Raw genomic sequence first — 17,754 nt, forward strand, 5'->3', positions numbered from 1 at the left:
GTCTCCTGATCCCTACATATGACCTGAGGAAATGTCCCTACGCCATAGGGGAGGCTGGGCTGGACTACGAGATCACGGCTACGAAATACGCAGAGCCACAGGGCAGGCACGTTCTATGAGCCGTGCTCCTGCAACTGCGGGCGGGAGCCAGCGCCTCGACTTCGGAACGGATTCCGACTGAAGAAAAGTAAGCTTCGGTGGCAACGATCCAGCCCTCGAACATGGCACAGGAGAGAAGCTGGACATCTCCAAACAGAGCTGCTGCCTTTCAAAATACTCCCCCCTCCACCCCCCATACAAAAGGCAAAAGAAACTTGAAAGAACGGAAATACCCAGAGAGAAGAAATGAGAGAGCAGACTGTCAATTTCAAGATCACCACTGAGTTTTCAGGATCAATAATTCGTATTAGAACTGAAGCATCAACTCTGGAACCTCAAGAGTATTTAAAAGAAAAATATCAAGCCCTGCACCTGACTAAATAACCCCGAGAGTACCACACGTAGATTAATTCATGGCAAACAGCATACTGGGCATACATCACCAACATGGCCTGTAAAGGTTTATGAGGCAACTGTCACTGTGGCACGTTGAAGGGGACAGTCCCCTGAAAATCCAATTGTGTATCCAAGATTAGCTGTCCAACCCTTACAACCTAAGGCTCTGCAGGAAAAATGGTAACTTTGTGACAGCGGCAATGCTGCTCACTACAGGCAGTCTGTCACTATCACGGAATAATTCATTAGCTTAAACACACTGCACAGGTGTAACGTACCCCATCGCTGCAGAGGTGGGTGAAGGATTATTCTTCAGTTCTTGCACATTTACCACTTGAGGGACATTCTTCAAAGTTGATTCAGTCAAAGTACTTATAGCTATTTAAATAGAGAACAGAGAGGCATTTTAACTGCAGCGAAGGATCAAAAGTCTAGCCACGGTAAATGACTAACCAGGCCACGGACTCAAGCAGAATACAATCTCATTACACACAGGAAGCCTACTCCAGGTAGTTCTACAGCTCTGCTCAGTGGAACACCTGGCCTCCCCCATTCAAAAAGGTCAGGAGATGAGGCTTGGTGCAATTTAATCAAACGTCTTGGTCTAGGGAAGAAGAATTCCCCGACCAGAGTTTATTTTACAGAACAGAGCTGAGATGTTGCCACATTGTTGGCTGATCCTGGAAAAGGGCAGAAAGAGCTGGAAGATGAGCAGCATTCAGACTAAAAATTTCTGCCATCGATCCACGCATTCATTCAACCATCTTTTCACACGAACTTACTACTGCCAGACTCTGTTAGGTGCTGGGAATACAAAAATGTGTATAGTTTCTTCTCTAAAGGAGCTCACGGCTTAGTGAGACACACAATGAAAATGTGGGAAATGGAGCTTGGACAAGAACGGGGACGAGGTTGCGAGGCCTGAAGTAAGGAATGGCAACGGGTTGATGTGACACCTGCTTATCCATCTTAGATCTGCCAGCTTTCACATCTCTTTTTCTGTGCCTCGTAATTTAAAACTGTCTTCCAAGACTTGCCGATATTTTACATTAACTGTTAATTAAGAAGGCCTGAGTTAGCCCTTGGGTCTCTTCTAGCTCCACATTCGGCAGAGCCGCAAGCCGTGGCCAGGGCAGAACGGGGATCTACGGCAGCTTGCTTTTAGTCCCTCCGCCCGAGAAACAACCGGGTATCCTGCCTACGACTGTACATAGTTCACCTTTCACAGTCAAAGGTGCCTACATCTTAGAAATTTTTGCTTCCAAAATGATAACAGAGATCGTCATCATTTACCACCTCCTGCTGGGAGTGGGAAAATCCTAAATCCTGGCAGATTTTAAGTTTATAAATAATCAACTCTATCAGCTTTGATTTTGGGCCTGTTCAGCACAATGCCAAGATTCTGCTTGGCCCAAGTAATACTTACACCTTTGTAAGTATTCTATTTCCATTCTTTCAAAAGACTCTTTTTGACACGCTACCTTGTTTAAGGTTTCATGTTTATTTTAAATGCCTTGATAATAGTTTTAACATTTGAACTTTTCTTAGAAATCTTTTATTATTTTTTTATAATTTTTTTTTTTATCTCGTGATCTTGTAATGCACTGGTATAAACAAAATAAATAGATAAATAAATTAAGAGTGCGAGGATAGAGAGTCAGGTACCTTTTTCAAATGAAAGGCTTTGTTACTTTAACCATGAAGCTTAAAGAACATTACTTCAGCTCTAAAAACTACTCTTGAAGTATACAAACGTGACTTTACACAAACGTTGTTTTTCTTAGTTGTAACGTCCATTTTTTTCCTTCAAAAACCATCACGTAAGGTAAAATGTAAATCGCTGCCAAATGTAGTAATGATGGCTGTAATAAAAGTGACCCAGGATATGCAAAAGAAATAAAAGTTAAAAAAGAAACTTTAAAGATTTTTTGGGTAGTATTCTTCGTCTCCGCACACTAGATACCACCAATGCTGTCAACTGTTGGGGGTGGGGCGGGGCTATAAACGCCCTCTTGTTGAGAACCGCTGGCTGGCACAATGTGATCACCAGTAATAAATAAGGTCCTGGGGCCAAAGCCCTAGCAAGCTAACGCAGAAGCCTGGAGAGCCGCCCGCCACTGACGGAATGCAAGTCCTCACTATCCCATCTGTAAAGGCCACGTCTGCCATCTAAGAAGCAGCTGTGCTGCAGCAGAAAGGGCCCAGGGTGGGCGTCTGGGCTTTGTTACCCACTGGTTGGGTCACCTTCACCTCTCTGAACCTCGTATTACTCAAATGCAAAATGGGCACGCTAACTGCCCACCTCAAAGGTGGTTGAGGTCCTTAAGATATCGTGAGATAATGTGAATATTAGGTGATCTAACTGCAAAGATGAATTTGGGGCTGAAAGAGATTAATCAAAAGTTGGGATTAACAATTTCATCAAAAAACCAGGATTCCTACTTATCTGAATGTGGGAGATCTAACACGTCCCCTTAAAAGGAAAAAGTTTCAGACCTGATCTCTACAACATCAGTCTTCTCTTTGGAAGGGCAGCGACGAGAGCCAGGTGTTTCTTGGCACCTGCTACCCCGGCCTGTGACTCAGCTCAAAATCAGCCTCCACACAGGTGTGGGGCTCCGGTCCCTACCTGGCGCCTGACTGGCCATCTGCCGTCTCAGGGCTGCAGCAGCGGCCGCCTGCGGAGCGGAGATGGTGTGGGAAGGACCAGGGGCGCCGTGCTTCACGGTTTTTGTTGCGAGCATCGTGCTATCGGCCCCCTGAGGAATTTTGCTAGCAGACGTAGACCCTGAAGGAAAAAGAAAAATTCAATAAGCGGTGAGGAAAGAAAAAACACATAAGTTAAAACGGCAAATTCTCCATGTTAGGTTGCAGGGGAACTGTGAAGATTAAAAATCCTGAAGCACTAACGCAGAAAAACACCAGTCAGCTTGACGGGCCGGCACCTCTATCTTTCAAAGATGCCATGTGCAGCTTGCCTGTCTCCTCCATCAGCTGGAGCACTTCGCATGATCACTTCCCTGATCCTGAGCAAGATGGAACCTTTATGCCAACGACGCCAACTCCCTGCTCTCCTCTCGGCAACCCTCTGTTCCAGTACCTCACTCATGTTTGGTCTCTGTCAGGAGTCGCTTCAATGCAAAGCCCTGACGCTCTGAACTGAAGGTGACGGCACAGTGCAGGCCGCTTCGGTGAGCCAACACCGACCATGGGTGCCGCGGCTGGCGAGTTCTGAGGCGGAATATGGCTCCGAGCAGCGAGCTGACACGAGTGAGGATGTGAAAGGCGTGCATGGGATGCTATTTTCTACTGAAGGAAACAGCCTCCTCCTCTCACCCCTGAAGACCCGTTTAAAATAACGCAAGCTGGACTCAACAGTGAAGTGAGGTCGTGGGAACCTAGAGTCTCTTCTTCCTCACGATGTCCCACCAACTGCTTTCCAGGAGAACGCACCTTTTGAATTGGTCTTCTAACTTCTAGAATCTTAGCAGAAATGGGCTGGAATGAACGACTTTTTGGTGTGATAGTATAAAACCCAGTTACCATTCCTTCATGAGTCAGAAACCTCATTGGGGAAAAAGGTCATTTCCAGTCTCACTGTTCCTCACCTGAAGTTCCCATCACACCAGGCGGACCAGGAACGAGGTGGGATTTAGCAAAAGGAGCCGCCGCCTGGGGCAAGAGGCCGGGCTGGACGGAAGAGGTGCGAACCACGGGGGCGTGCCGAGGGGCCTGGACCACCGCGTCGTCATCTTTACAGGGCGCCCGCGTGTCTTCGCTCTCCAGAGACTGAGAGATGGACGACGTTGAGCTGACCTCATCCAAGTCTTCGTAATACCTCTGAGACAGGAAGGCTGATCGAGACAGGCTGGCTGCAAAGCCCACGACAAACGCGAGTTAGATACCTCGAGGCAAGTCCAAAAGCTATGTAATTTTCACTATCGATAAACATCCCATCTGTAAAACAATTTAATTATTATTTATTTTAAATGGAAGCGGCTAATGCCGAGTGGGGACAAAGATGGTTTGGGGGGTCTCTGCTTCATGGGGCTCTGAAATACCAAGCTGTGCAGGACAAGGACATGTTGATTGTGGCACGAAAATGTGCAACGTGCAAGACAGAGCGAATGCCGGTGTAATAGGGGACTGTGAGCCCCTGCCAACCATTCTCGCGGGCAGGACAATGACACAGCAGAAAAGTAACGGATAATCGTCCTCAGCACAGTGACAGTCAGCCACACTGTCGCTGTCGCTTTCCAACGACAAATTTAAATTTCTAAGAGCAGGCCTGATGCAAACTGGAAAGAAAGGTCCTCCGTCCCGTTTTAAACATTTCCGGATAAATCTAATGATTCTTTTAAATCAGACAATTAGATTTAAGATAAAAAATCCCTGAAACTAATCCTGACCTCCCTGCTTTTTCCTTCTTTAAACTATGAAGTAACGCTTTATGCCATTTTATGTCATTTTACTTTCTACCATGAATTTAGAAATGCACATTACTGTTTGTGTCTATTGGGGAAAAAAACGTAAAAACAACAAAAATCCTAGCCCTTTCTCCTTCTCAAGTTACTTAAAACAGCACTGCTAATATTTACTGACTTGTTTACCCTATAGACACATCACTCTCTAAGATTTTAGTTGTCACAATTAAATGTGACATAAGCAAATGAAACTGAAAACCAATACTACATGCCGGGGCTGCGCCATTCAATTTGGCAGCCGTTAGCCATCTGTAGCTATTTCAGTTAAAAATAATTCAAAGTAGATAAACAAGACTTTAAATCCTTAGTTGTACTGGGCACATTTCAAGGGCTCAATAGCCACGTGCAGCTATTATTTTGAATAACACAGATACAAAACACTTCTATCATTGCAGAAAATTCTACTGGACAGCGCTGGACCAGAGAACTTGGACACAAGTAAGTATGCGGCAGGCTCACTTAGAAATTCCATCCCTAACCACCAGCACCAGCAGCAAAACTGCAGTTAATGCTGATGAGAACTTGCTTCACGCCGGGGGCTGCACAGAGCATCTATACACATCCCATTCAATCCTCGCAATCCCCCTGTAAGTCAGAAATTGCTGTCATCTGACTTCATGAGCAACGCTTAGAAAGGTTAAGTAACACGTGAGGTTGGTAAGCGGCGGGGCCAGAATTCAAACCTGGTGCCTCTGACCCCTGGCCCTTTGCTCCCTGGTGCCACACCAGTGGCTACATCGTTAGATGGTTGTTGCATTAGATGGCAAAAGGGATTCTGCAGACATAATTTAGGTTACTAATCGGGTGACTTTAAAATGGAGAGGTTAGCCTGGATTATCCAGGGCGGGCCCAATGTAAAATTGCAGGACCCCTTCCAGGCAGAGAAAGGAAGTAAACAGGAAGTCTGATGTGGCAGAAGGGGAAGGCAGAGATCTGGAGCTCTGGGATTCAAGGTGCTGTCGCGGGCATGTGGATAAGGGGGCTGGAGTGTACGCCAAGGCATCGAGGACCTCAGTCCTGCAGCTGCACGGACTGGAACCCTGCCGACAAGGCCAGTGAGCTTAGAAGTGGAATCTTCCCCAAAGCCTTCCGGCGAGAGCTCAGCCAGCCAATGCCCTGACTTCATTCGGCCTGTGAACCCCAAGCGGAGGGTCCAGGCGAGCCACTGTGCACCTGAACTTCTGACCCATTCAACTGTGGTATCATAAATGAGTGGTGTTTTAAGCCACTACCTTCGTGATCATTTGTTATGGCATCCACAGAAAACAAATATAAACCCCGTATTCTCTTGGGGCCACAATGCCCTCAATAATTTCTCTAAAATCCTAGTTCCTAAAAGTCAGCATCAAAAGATGACGCAGATAACACCTTCGAGAATTGAACAGAGACAAAAACTGATATTAACTACGTAACTTCCGAGGTCTGATACAACCTGGGGGTCTCTCAGTTTCCTTCCTTATCTTTCTGATGTCATTCACTGGCTTTGGGTGGAGGAGGCTCCATTAATTGAAAGATGCAATGGCCATGCTCACTCGCAGAGGCCAGGAGCCTGGACTGCTCACTCTCCCAAAGGTGCTGCCCCCACAGCTGAGACTTGCCTCTCCCTGCTGTGGTCAAGGATGCAGCTACCTTCCTGGTTTTAGAAAGGGGATGCCCTATGAAATCTAAAGAATCTTATTCTGTTTAAACGCCGGCTCAGATTAGGAAAGGCAGAAAGCCACATTACATGAAAAGAAAAAAGAAATCATGACCATCTCCAGAGATGCAACAAACTCGGCACCTACGGTGAACGACAGAGAGGTTCCCTTGGAGGTCACGGCAAGGACCCGCTCCCCACTTTTGACTCTGCGTTGGAGATCCTACTAGTGACACGAGGTAAGAAAAATAAGTTAAATAAAAAGAATGAAAAGGCAGAAACGAAAGTGTGAGTATGTGTGGAGGATATAACTGTTCCCACGGAAAGTCAAAGAAATACCTGCAGACGCATTATTTCAATAAATGAGCCAAGCCAGGATGCTAGATACAGTCGACATACACAACGAATAATACGTCTCTATATACCACATCTAATGTAAAATGTGAAATGAAATTTAAGAAAAAAAGGCCCACCAGTATAAGAGCATCAAAAATATTGAACTCTCGGGAATAAATCTAACCAAAAATATGCATGTCCTCCATGCAGAAAACATTAAGAGAAAGTCAAGATAAATATACACCGAGTTTAGGACCTGAAAGATCAACACTGTACAAATGTCAATTCTAACAGGATGATCTACAGATTTAGTGCCATCCAAAAGAAAATCGCAACTATTCTTTGAGGGCTGACGGTGGTAGAATTTAACAAGACAATTCTGGTATTAATATGGAAACAGAAAGCACCAAGAAGAGCCAAGATGTTCTAGACCGTGGGTTGGCAAACTACAACCACAGGCTAGATGCCCATTTTTGTAAAGTTTTATGGAAACCTAGACATGCCCATTCATTTACATCTTCTCTATGGCCGTTTTCCCATTAGAAATGCAGAGCTGAGTAGGTACAATACAAACCACATGGCCTGCAAGGTTAAAATATTTACTAGTTGGCCCTTTAAGAAAAAGTTTGTGAATCTTGGCTTCCAGACTGTATAACTTTGTGATGATGGAATGCTCTAGATCCATGCTTCCCATCACAGTCGCTATATCAGTCACATGTGCCTACTGTGTACCTGCAATGTGGCTACTGGAATTACGTAACTGAATTTTTAACTTTATTTAATTTTTATCAATTTAAATAAAGTATCATATTGGACAGGACAGACAGAATTTAAAAAAGGACAGCACCAAGACTTATTTTAGTACTAGTTAAGGCTGTGCGGTAGCAGGGGTCTCTAACCAGTGTACGAGACCTACAGACCTGCATGCGTAAGGATAACTGATTTACAACAAAGGAAAGGAATTTTTTCAATAAACACTGTTAGACAATCAGGTACCTAAATGCGAGAAAATGACACGTGAGTCATACTTTATATCATGCAAAAATCAATTCCACGTAATGTAAACAAAGTATGGTATATTCACACAATCGAATACCATTCAGCAAGAAAAAGGAATGAACTACTGATATATGTTACGCAACACGGGTGAACCGCACGAACATTACACTAAGTGAAAGAAGCCAATTTACAGGCAATTTCTTAAAAAGGCAGATCCTCAGGAAAGAAAACAGACCAATGGATGCTGAGGGCAGAAGAAAAATTAACTACAAACAAGCAGGAGGAAACTCTTTAAATGATGAAGAATTTCTGAAACTGGAATGTGACGATGGTCATACAAGCCCACGAATTTACCAAAAACCATCGAACTATACACTTACAACAGGGGAATTTTATGATACGTAAATTATACCTGAATGAAGTTATTTAAAAAAATCAATTCCAGGTAGATGGATCTAAATTTGAAAGGCAAAACATTAACATTTCTAGATAATAATAAAAGTATATATACACTTTTGCTTCCTAGCGATAGGGAAGGATTTCTTAAAGAGAACACAATAAATACTAACTGTAAAAGAGAAGGCTGACAAATCTTTTAAAATTAAGAACTCGTGTTCACCAAAAGATACCATTAAGAGGGTAAAAGGCAACAAAGTGAATGTCTACAACCCATATAACCAAAGGGCCGGTATCAAGAATATCTAAAAAGTTTTACCAATCAGTTAAGATGTTATCTGATAAAGGAGCAAAAGATTTAATCGGGTACATCACAAAAGATATAGTCACAAGGAAAAAGACTGACAATAGCAAGCTTGGCAAGGACGTAAAGCAGCTGGAATATTCAAACCTTGATGGGAAAAGTATAAATTGGTACAACCACTTTGGAAAACTGTGTGGCAGTATCTACAGAAGCTGAGTACACGGACAGAATACAAGCCATAAATTCCACTCCGAGCCATGTGACCAAATAAAAGGGATACATGTGCCCCAAGGGACAGGCACAAGAATGCGCAGAACATTCCATTCTATTACAGCTAAAAACTGGCAAGAGCATAAGTCCCCCAAAAAGAGAATGGATAAACGAATGAATTATATTCATACAACGGACTACTACACAGCAACAAAACAAAGGAGTAACAGCTATACCAACAACATGGATGACTCTTTCAAACTTGATGTGAAGCAAGAGCAATCCACCCAGAGGATAAATGAATGGACTTAAACAGTATGAGAAGCTCCCCCATCCCGCCCCGCCCCGCCCCGCCCCAACAGGCAAAACCAAATTAGAGTGTGTGGGGAGGCACGCTGAAATAGTCAAACTGTCAAGAAAAGCAAAGATAAAGGAGAAGAAAGGGAAAGAATGCAATGCACAATCCGGACTGGATCCTAGATTTCTTAAAAAGAGTGGCTATGCAGGACAGAGGGCGACAGCTGCCAAACTGTGAGTATGGACTACACAGCGGGTAATAATACTCTACCGATGTTAAATTTCCTAAATCTGATCACTGCATCGTGGTTGGATAAGACAACATCCGTGTTCTTGGGCATGCGCCAAAAAAATATTTAAGTGTAAAGGGTCCCGTCTGCACCTTATTTTCAAATAGTTAAGCGAAACTAGTAACAATAAGGTGTGCCTGCGTGGGAGAGAGAAGGGCAACAAAGAAACTGTGGCAAATATTACTAAGAAAAATGGGTGAACGGTAAATGGCTACTCAGTGTTATTATTCTCCAAACTGGGGGTTTGAAATTTTTCAAAATAAATAAAAATTTAAAATGCCAAGAGAAAAAACAAAGCAAGGGCAGACTACCATATACATCATATAGTAGTACCTTTGGGGCGCAGCAGGACTGGGGGTGTACAAGAAGGGGGCCTAGGGCGCTGACAACGACAAAGTTCTGTTTCTTAACCTGGGTAGAGGTTACACAGATAGTATTTTTGTGCATTTTTCTGAATGTGTTATATTTCACAGTTTTATAAAAAGTTAAAAATGTTTACATGCTGAGTTATTACTCTTTACAGTATATACCCTAATGTTAAATGAGTATAATATGCAGTTATCTGCTTAATGTCTGTATTCTCCTCTTAATCAACTGTTTTTGTGCTCAGAGACTGTCTTTCTCTTATTTATCACTGGAACAAAGTAGGCAATCATATTTGTTGAATGAATGATTAAATAAATCATATAAATCTCACTTCTAAAAAATCTATTATAAAAATACATTTAGAGACATGGTTAAAGATTTGTGAACATGAATTTCCAGGTAGAATCTCTGCAATAAGATTAGCATTTCGCACAATGGACTGGATAAGCCAACTGTGGCCTCATACAAGAAAAGACTGAGCACTTGTTATAAGATGCATGTTCAAAGAATATTTTAAAACAGAAGGCAGAGAAAAAGCTCATGAAATTTTTAAAAATTTTCTCCCAATTTTTTATTGTGGTAGAATACACATAACGTAAATCCTGCCGTTTGAATCATCAAGCGTACACTTCACTGGTATTAAGCACAGAGACGCTGTGTGCAGCCATCACGACCATCCATCTCCGGAATTCTTTTCACCTCTGTCCCACTGGACACTAACTCCCCAAATTCTGCCCTCCCCCACAGCTACTGGCAACCACCATGCTACTTTCTGTCATCCTAGGTTCCTCACGTAAGCAGGCGCACACAGAACCTGTCTTTTTTGACTGGCTTGTTTCCTTAGCATACTGTCCTCGAGGTTTATCCACAGGGTAGCACCTCTCAAGATCTCTTTCCCTTTTAAGATACATATCTACCCCATCTAGTCATCTGTTAATGGACGTCTGGCTTGCTTTTACCTTTCAGCTACTGTGAAAAATGCTGCCATGAACACGAGTGTCCAAAAAATCTGTTTAAGTCCCTGCTCTCAATTCTTTTGGGTTCTACCCACAAGAAGATTATCGGATCATATGGTAATTCTATTTTTAATTTTTCAGGCAACATCAAACTGTTTTCCACAGCACTGTACCATTTTACATTCTTACTTATAGTGCACAAGGGTTCCAAATCTGTCCGCATCCTTGTCGGCACTTGTTATTTTCTGTTTCATAGTAAGGGTTCATAAGTTTCTAAATTAAAAAAATCAGGACACAATATTATAAATGTAATAGATCCGACCTCATTTTCAAAAAATTTACATATGCAAAGAAAAAAGTTTAAGAGTAACCCAAATGACATAATTGATAACATATTTGGGTTGGGGGATAAGAGTAATTTTAATTCTCCTTTATACTATCCCATATTTTTCCAGTTATCTCCCAAGAGAATGTTTTCTTTAGATAAAAAGTTATTTAAAAAACTCACTTGTCTGTGACTATTACCTAATTTAGCTTTATATGTTTACAGAAAAATTAATCGAAATACAGTAAGATTAAATTTCCTTCTGCTATTTTAATTACCAAAAAGCATCTATTGTTGATATAAAAAATTTCAACTCGAAACTGGATTTCAAAGTGAAAAAGCACATATGGGCACTAAAGCAAAGCACATTTTTGCCTGCAGGTGCATATGACATATTTTAAAAAAAGAAAACTGAGATAGTTATCTAGATAATTTAATGGCAGAAACAATTTTTCTCCATCAGTTATATGGCTTCTTTCGGCAAGTGTTGTTAGCTATCATCCTCTAATCAGCGGGTTTTTTCTTCTTCCTCAAGAAGCCTTTTTCCAAATACAATCTTACTGAAAAGCCCACACAAATCAGAAACGTCGAGCTTCTAAAGCAGAGGCTACGGTCCCTGGAGCCGGCTCAGCCTCCCCCACACCCCTGGGAATGACTGCCACATAACCTGGGGGCTGTAGCCAGCAGTGGATAAGCTGAACACACTGCTGGAGCTGTCTGGTCCAGCACATGCAAAAGGCTTCCTGCTCCAGAATGCACATGGACAGATTCTGGGGACATTTTCTCTATCCCCTATTAAGAACCAAAAGGAAAACACAGACACAGACACACACAGACGCACGCACACGCGCACACACACACAAACACTCCACTCCCACACCTTGTGCTGGATGGTTTATGCTAAAAATTCCAGTCCCCTTTACCTGGAGCAGTGGATCTCACTGGTGGGGTCTTCCTCTTGGCCAAGAAGTTTCTCAGTTGTGCCTGTTTCACAGGGGACAATTTAGCTGCAAGAAATTCATGAACCCGTAAGTGCTTAAGACTCGGTCAGTAGATGAAAGAGACAAAGAGAGAAAAGACTGGGAAGAACGCATTTACCTGGTACTTTGGGCAAGGGTTTAGTGTGAGATTCTATGGTGGTTTTCAACAAGGCATTGCGCAGGCTTTCGAGGTCACTGTCAAAACTGAACAGGATAGTGTTACATACAAACCAACTACGACCGGAGAAATCTTATGCTATCCTAAACATAAACGCAAGCGATGAGAGCACCCCAGTACAGAAACAGGAAACCTGACCGACTGATGTAATCAATCCAAAAGGAAAGCGATCACAACCTTAGTACTACATAGTACCCAAGGCGAGCACAACGGTGACAGTGCTTCAGCAGAAAGGGATTGAAATCTACACACTCGGCCTAAGGGCAGGAACACGAAACCACCTTGGGAACTTCCGGGGGAACTGTCTCAACAGCTAGGGTCTGAAAGTTTCCGCACTTAAGCCAAATGACAAATCTAAGCTTTGAGACAAGTCAGTTAATTTTCAATAAAACAACAATACTATTACACTACGGTCTCTGCTACCATCTACTGAGCACCTATTTCACAGGCACCTCCTAGGTGCTTTCTAGACTTAATTTAACTCTCCAACAATCCCATGAGGCAGGTATTGCTATTCCTCGTCTTTAGGCAAAGGAACAATGGATCAGAGAGGGCAAGGAGCCTAACCAGGATGACACAGGCGATACACAGCAGAGTCACTTTCAAATCCACATTCGAACCAGTTGAAGACTACTCCACCTCACTCCCAAATATCCGTTCGTTCATTCAGCTGTATTTACTGATCGGCCCAGTCTCCCGCACACCTCTGAGTGCTGCTCTGGGTGGGAACCGGGGGAAGGCTCCACTGGGAAGTCTGGTTATAAAGACGGAGCTGCTGGAGACTGTCCACCAGGTGATTCAGCCTCTTCCTCTGCTGGTTGATGATTTCCCGGTTGTTGGCCAGGGTGTTAAACAGTGTCTCTCGCTCTGGCACAAGCAGGCGCCTGCTGACGGCAATGAGAAAAGAATCACACGGGAGTGCTTTGACTAAAGGAACCTCCCACAGAAGGAAAAAATCAAAGACTACCACTGTCCTAGTAACAAAAATAAAATGGAGAACTGCTCGTGGACAAAGAGCATCAAGGAATTACCAGAACATAAAAACAGGACAGAAGCCTAACGAGGATAAAATGTACCGAGGAAAGAGCAGTTTTTCGCAGGCCAGGCCTGTAGGTGTCATCAAGTGACACCTCGAAGAAACGCCGAGGTGGAAAAGGGAGACAGGGTCAAAAACAGGAAACATTCATTCAGTTATATACTCAGGACGTGTGTAGTTTCTGTGTGTAAATTATATTCGATAAAAATAAAAAGCCCAGGGGTTCGCTGAACGTCTGCGGGATCAGTCAGCTCCTCACAGGGCTGTCAGGAATGGTGGAACAGCCCCCGACTTAGCGGCAGGGAGTAACTCACGCGAAGAACTAAAACAAGGACAGTTCCCCATCTTTCTGGTGACAAGGTAGTTCGAGATAAATTTTTAAAAACACATTTCGATAGGGTACGAGGTAATACTCAGAGAAGCACCTAAAACACAGCAGTGCTGGAAAATTGCGTGGATTTAAGAATCTGAACTCTGAAGAAAGGGATTTTTTTTTTAAAAAAAAAGCTTATTAAGTAGCAAAACCATGGAACTGTCATAAGGAAGAAAGCCTGGCTTCTGGGCTATCATTATGCACTTTTTGAAACAGTCAACTTATTAATTGGCAAAGAAACTGAACCGCCCAGCAGAGCAGAATGCGCACGCTGTCAGGCCAAGTCATCCTCTCATGTGGGGTTGTACATGAGTTCAGAACTAGGGGAGCAAGCTGTGAAATCTCCAATGGGGCCCAGCTGCCACGGGGGCCAAATGCTGCAGGCCACAGGCTGCAGAATCCTTCCCCACCAGTGTCCAAGGGCTCAAGGCTCCCGTCTACCTCCCCCATCTGTGCTCCGAACTGAGATCCTTCAGGTCGGGCAGAAAGCCTTTCTTCATGTGGTACAACATAACGTATTAAATTCTGCTCACAGAATTTTAAGCGCATTCTAGCCCTGCCCCTGACATCACACCCAGTTTGCTCTACTTGAAAGTCCCAAAGCTTTGTAAACAAGCTTGGTGTTCCCTGGTGTGTTTCCTCACACGGGTAATAACAGTAATCAAAGGTAAGTGTTTCAGAAATTCAAGCGTTTTGATGGCTGATCCGTGTTTCTATTTCTTGTAGGCACTTCACTGCTCTACAATGTAGTGCATTTTATCCCGTCTGGAAAATATATGGCATAAAACCAAATATCCAGGGATAGAAGGCCGGGGTAAAAGGGTTTTCTGTACTTTTTCATCATTTCCTCTCATCCTATTAGCCATATTAATTAGAAGTATTTCCTCAAAAAGAAAATCTGGAATATACAAAAAAGGAAAAAAAATTCTCTTAAGCCCGTCTCACAGATATATTTGTGAATATTGACAGCTTGATTCCAGCCTCTTTTCCATGTTTAGACCTCCACACTGAGATCACCCAATAGGATTTTATGTCTTACCTTTTTGTATTTTATGTATTATATACCTAATAATTATAGTTACATAATTACGTATTTTGTACATTCCATGGAACATAGAAAATGTGTTTAACGTAATTTTTTGAGAACATGCTAGACAGTGATTACACAGTAGTCTGTATTTAAAAAAACAAAAAACAAAACATACAACCTCGTTGAGTGTCATCAGAGTCACTCAGCCGCAACTCTAACTTTTGGATAACGAAGTTCGATCCAAGTTTTCACTATCGTAGGTTGGGTTGCGATATAAACTCTAAATTGTTAGAAGCATTGCTATTATCTCCGTAGAACAAATTTCTAGAAGTAGGATGACTGGGCCAATTAGGACAAACGTGTGTAGGTTCTTTTATAAAGGCTCCTAAGTCATCTTGTCGAAAGGCAACCGCCCATGTACTGCAGCCTGCGGCTGACGAGACCGCGCTCACTTTTGTTTTTTCTTTTGCTCCAGATGCCGATCCCACTCCAAGTCGAGCACGTCGTTCACGTCTTGGACAGCAAATTTCACATACTGATGAAGGCGCCGAATTTCCTGCAAGAAAAAAAATGAAAAGGCAAATGACTCAGTTTTTCAGCAGCTTGGAGGAAGATGTATCAAAACAGTCAAAATAATTATGAATTAGTTTTATAGTGAGAACTCTAATAAACACAAAAAAACCATAATATATTCACTAGAACATTATAATTAAAATGAAAAACAGAAACACAGCCTCGTTGAGTGTGTGACAGAGAGGTGGTGTAAGGAAACATGGGTGTGTCGGCCCAGGCCTCTAGGGAACAAGTGTTCTTGCTTAGTTCTCATTTTTCAGCTTCTCTAAGTATCTCAACATGGTCTAGGAATTTTCCACTGCACTCTGGTGCTCCGACACGGCATCCGTTTAGTTTCTACTCTCCCACCCATGAAATTAATTGTACTACGGACAAAAGTATCCTACAAAATAGTGCTGCAAACGATTCTGAACAGAGCTATTCATAACAAAGAACACATAAGCCATCTCCCAGTTGAGAAAAAGTTATTTCTTCCCCAAAACAAAGAATCATATCAACGCCAGAAACTGAATTTACCATTATTGAAATTCTTACCTATTAACTTACTCTAGGCCTGTAATAATTTTTTTTTAAATTTTGGCCCAGTGTTAACCTTCATGGCTATATAATTTGACTCTCAAAAATTAAAGATGGAGCATTCCATTAAATATGTATACAAATGAAGACAATGCGCTATACACCAGGAAAAGCTCTTAGCATCTGTACAAAGATCTTTTTGTGTTTAAATGTATTTTCGGGATTATTCTTGGATGAGAGTATATGTCCCAAATGAAAAAGAGAAAATGTCATTTAAAGAGAGCCACGCTGATTCCAGAAAGTAGCAGTAACTTTAGCATCAAATACAGACTTCAACTAATACCTGATTACGGGGAGGCCCTGCCTTTGAACCCTTCAAATGTGATCATACCCTGGACATGAGCTGATGCTGTTTCTCCTGAATTCTCTCCTGACTTTGTCCATCAGAAAAAAACAACTTTTAAGGCCTACTGCAAGTCCTTTTTTATGGCTTAGCTGCGTCCCCATCTGCAATCCTAGAGCAACATATTCCACACCGTACTTATACATTCATCTTTCCGTCACTTGTAGGGACTGCACGTGCAGCGTAGCAGTTAAAGGCACATGCTCTGAGCCAGACTGCCCAGGCTCAGGGTCCAGCATCTCTTAGTGGTGAGACTTGGGTAGTTCTGGTATCTTTCTTTTGTACCTGGCATGCACTCGATACATGCTAGCTCTTACTGAAAAATAAATAATTTCTTTCTGAATGGGGCAAGCGTCCCCCAAAAGCGCTGTATGCTTTTCTTTAAGTTTGGATACAGAGGAAGAAGCAAAAAGGCAGGTAGGAAAGTGTTAACTGATGCAGCACGGAGGCCCATGACTTGATGAGTGGTAGGCAAGGGGTGAGCACTGTCTTGCTAAGGGCATTAACTCTCACGGCCGGGAGAAAGCAGCTCAGAACACCAGCGGGTGGGATGCAGCAGGGAGGCCTCCGCCTTTCCGGGAGAAGGGACTGGGCCATTTTCCTGCCGTCAGTAAGTTTAACAGTGTGGATGGAAATGGCGAGTTTTCTGGACAGAGAGGATGCATCACACTCAGACCCCCACGTCCCGGGTGAGGGAGATCAGTGCTGCCACCTGTGCCCGCTTTCTACTGGGATTCTAGCCAAATGCAAGGACGTGAAGATGTCCCCCATCAAAACTTGTGATACAACACTTTTGAATAAATCGAAAGATGAAGACAAAAACCAGATTTAATGAAGACAGAGAAAGAAGAAGAATTGACAATTAATGAGGAAAAAAAAACTTTGCTAAATCATGGCGCACAGGAAAGAATCCAGGCAGGTGGAAGTCTGGATTCTGGTTCCACTCCTACTAGCAACGGCACCTTGGGCAAGCTCCTTAGCACATGAGGCTCAACTTCCTTACCTGTACAGTGGGATCAACCACTCTCATCTGGCAGAGCAGTTGGTTTTGAAGACTAGAAATAATGTGTAAAAACTCCTAGCGGAGGACCTAGTGCTCGCTGAACAATTGCTACTTTAGTGATTATTAGCCACGGTCTGATTTCTAAATACATCTTTTTCGAAGTGTACTTTCTACCAAGCCTAAGGTTTACTTAAGAACTCTGTTTTTGTTTAATCCAAAGAACACTGTGTGGAAAGCACCCTTTTCTCCGTCGCAGTGCAGGAAGTCTATGGAAAGTGGGTAAATTACAGGAAATGAGCACCGTCACAGAGGCGTCACCCAAACCCGCACGCAGAAAGGGGACACAGGGGGTCTGCCGGACAGCGCGCTCCGACTGGCCCCTCCCACCTGGAGTCGAGCTTCGCTCCTGGGGTCCAGGGGTCTCTTGTAGAGCAGGTGGAGATACGCAGAGTCGCGGTTCCTCTCGTTTTGTTCCCTGGCTTCTTCCACACCAGCAAAGCCCTCGAGCAAAGTTGTTTTCAGGGTGCTTATATCTCCATGAAGAGACTAGAAAAGGTATAAGACTGTG

General features: G+C 43.1%; 1 protein-coding gene across 7 annotated transcripts in view; it reads right to left on the bottom strand.

Annotated features, from left to right (window-relative positions):
• The window catches only part of NUP214 (nucleoporin 214), a 74,312-nt gene that overhangs the window by 39,661 nt on the left and 16,897 nt on the right, over positions 1-17,754 (bottom strand). For 3 of the 7 annotated variants that reach the window (XM_023536521.1, XM_023536522.1, XM_023536519.1), the window contains exons 11-17: positions 15,144-15,247; positions 12,957-13,139; positions 12,193-12,278; positions 12,018-12,101; positions 4,104-4,367; positions 3,125-3,283; positions 774-873 (exon numbers count right to left, since the gene is read on the bottom strand). In XM_023536521.1, coding sequence (XP_023392289.1) covers positions 774-873; positions 3,125-3,283; positions 4,104-4,367; positions 12,018-12,101; positions 12,193-12,278; positions 12,957-13,139; positions 15,144-15,247 — 980 coding nt within the window. Of the gene's footprint in view, positions 1-773; positions 874-3,124; positions 3,284-4,103; positions 4,368-12,017; positions 12,102-12,192; positions 12,279-12,956; positions 13,140-15,143; positions 15,248-17,573; positions 17,733-17,754 lie in introns of those variants that run through there. The other 4 variants (XM_023536523.1, XM_023536520.1, XM_023536526.1 and 1 more) reach the window with 3 other exon arrangements.

The sequence above is a fragment of the Pteropus vampyrus genome, unplaced genomic scaffold (genome assembly GCF_000151845.1).
Source record: "Pteropus vampyrus isolate Shadow unplaced genomic scaffold, Pvam_2.0 Scaffold158, whole genome shotgun sequence".
In the NCBI taxonomy this organism is placed as follows: Eukaryota; Metazoa; Chordata; class Mammalia; order Chiroptera; family Pteropodidae; genus Pteropus; species Pteropus vampyrus.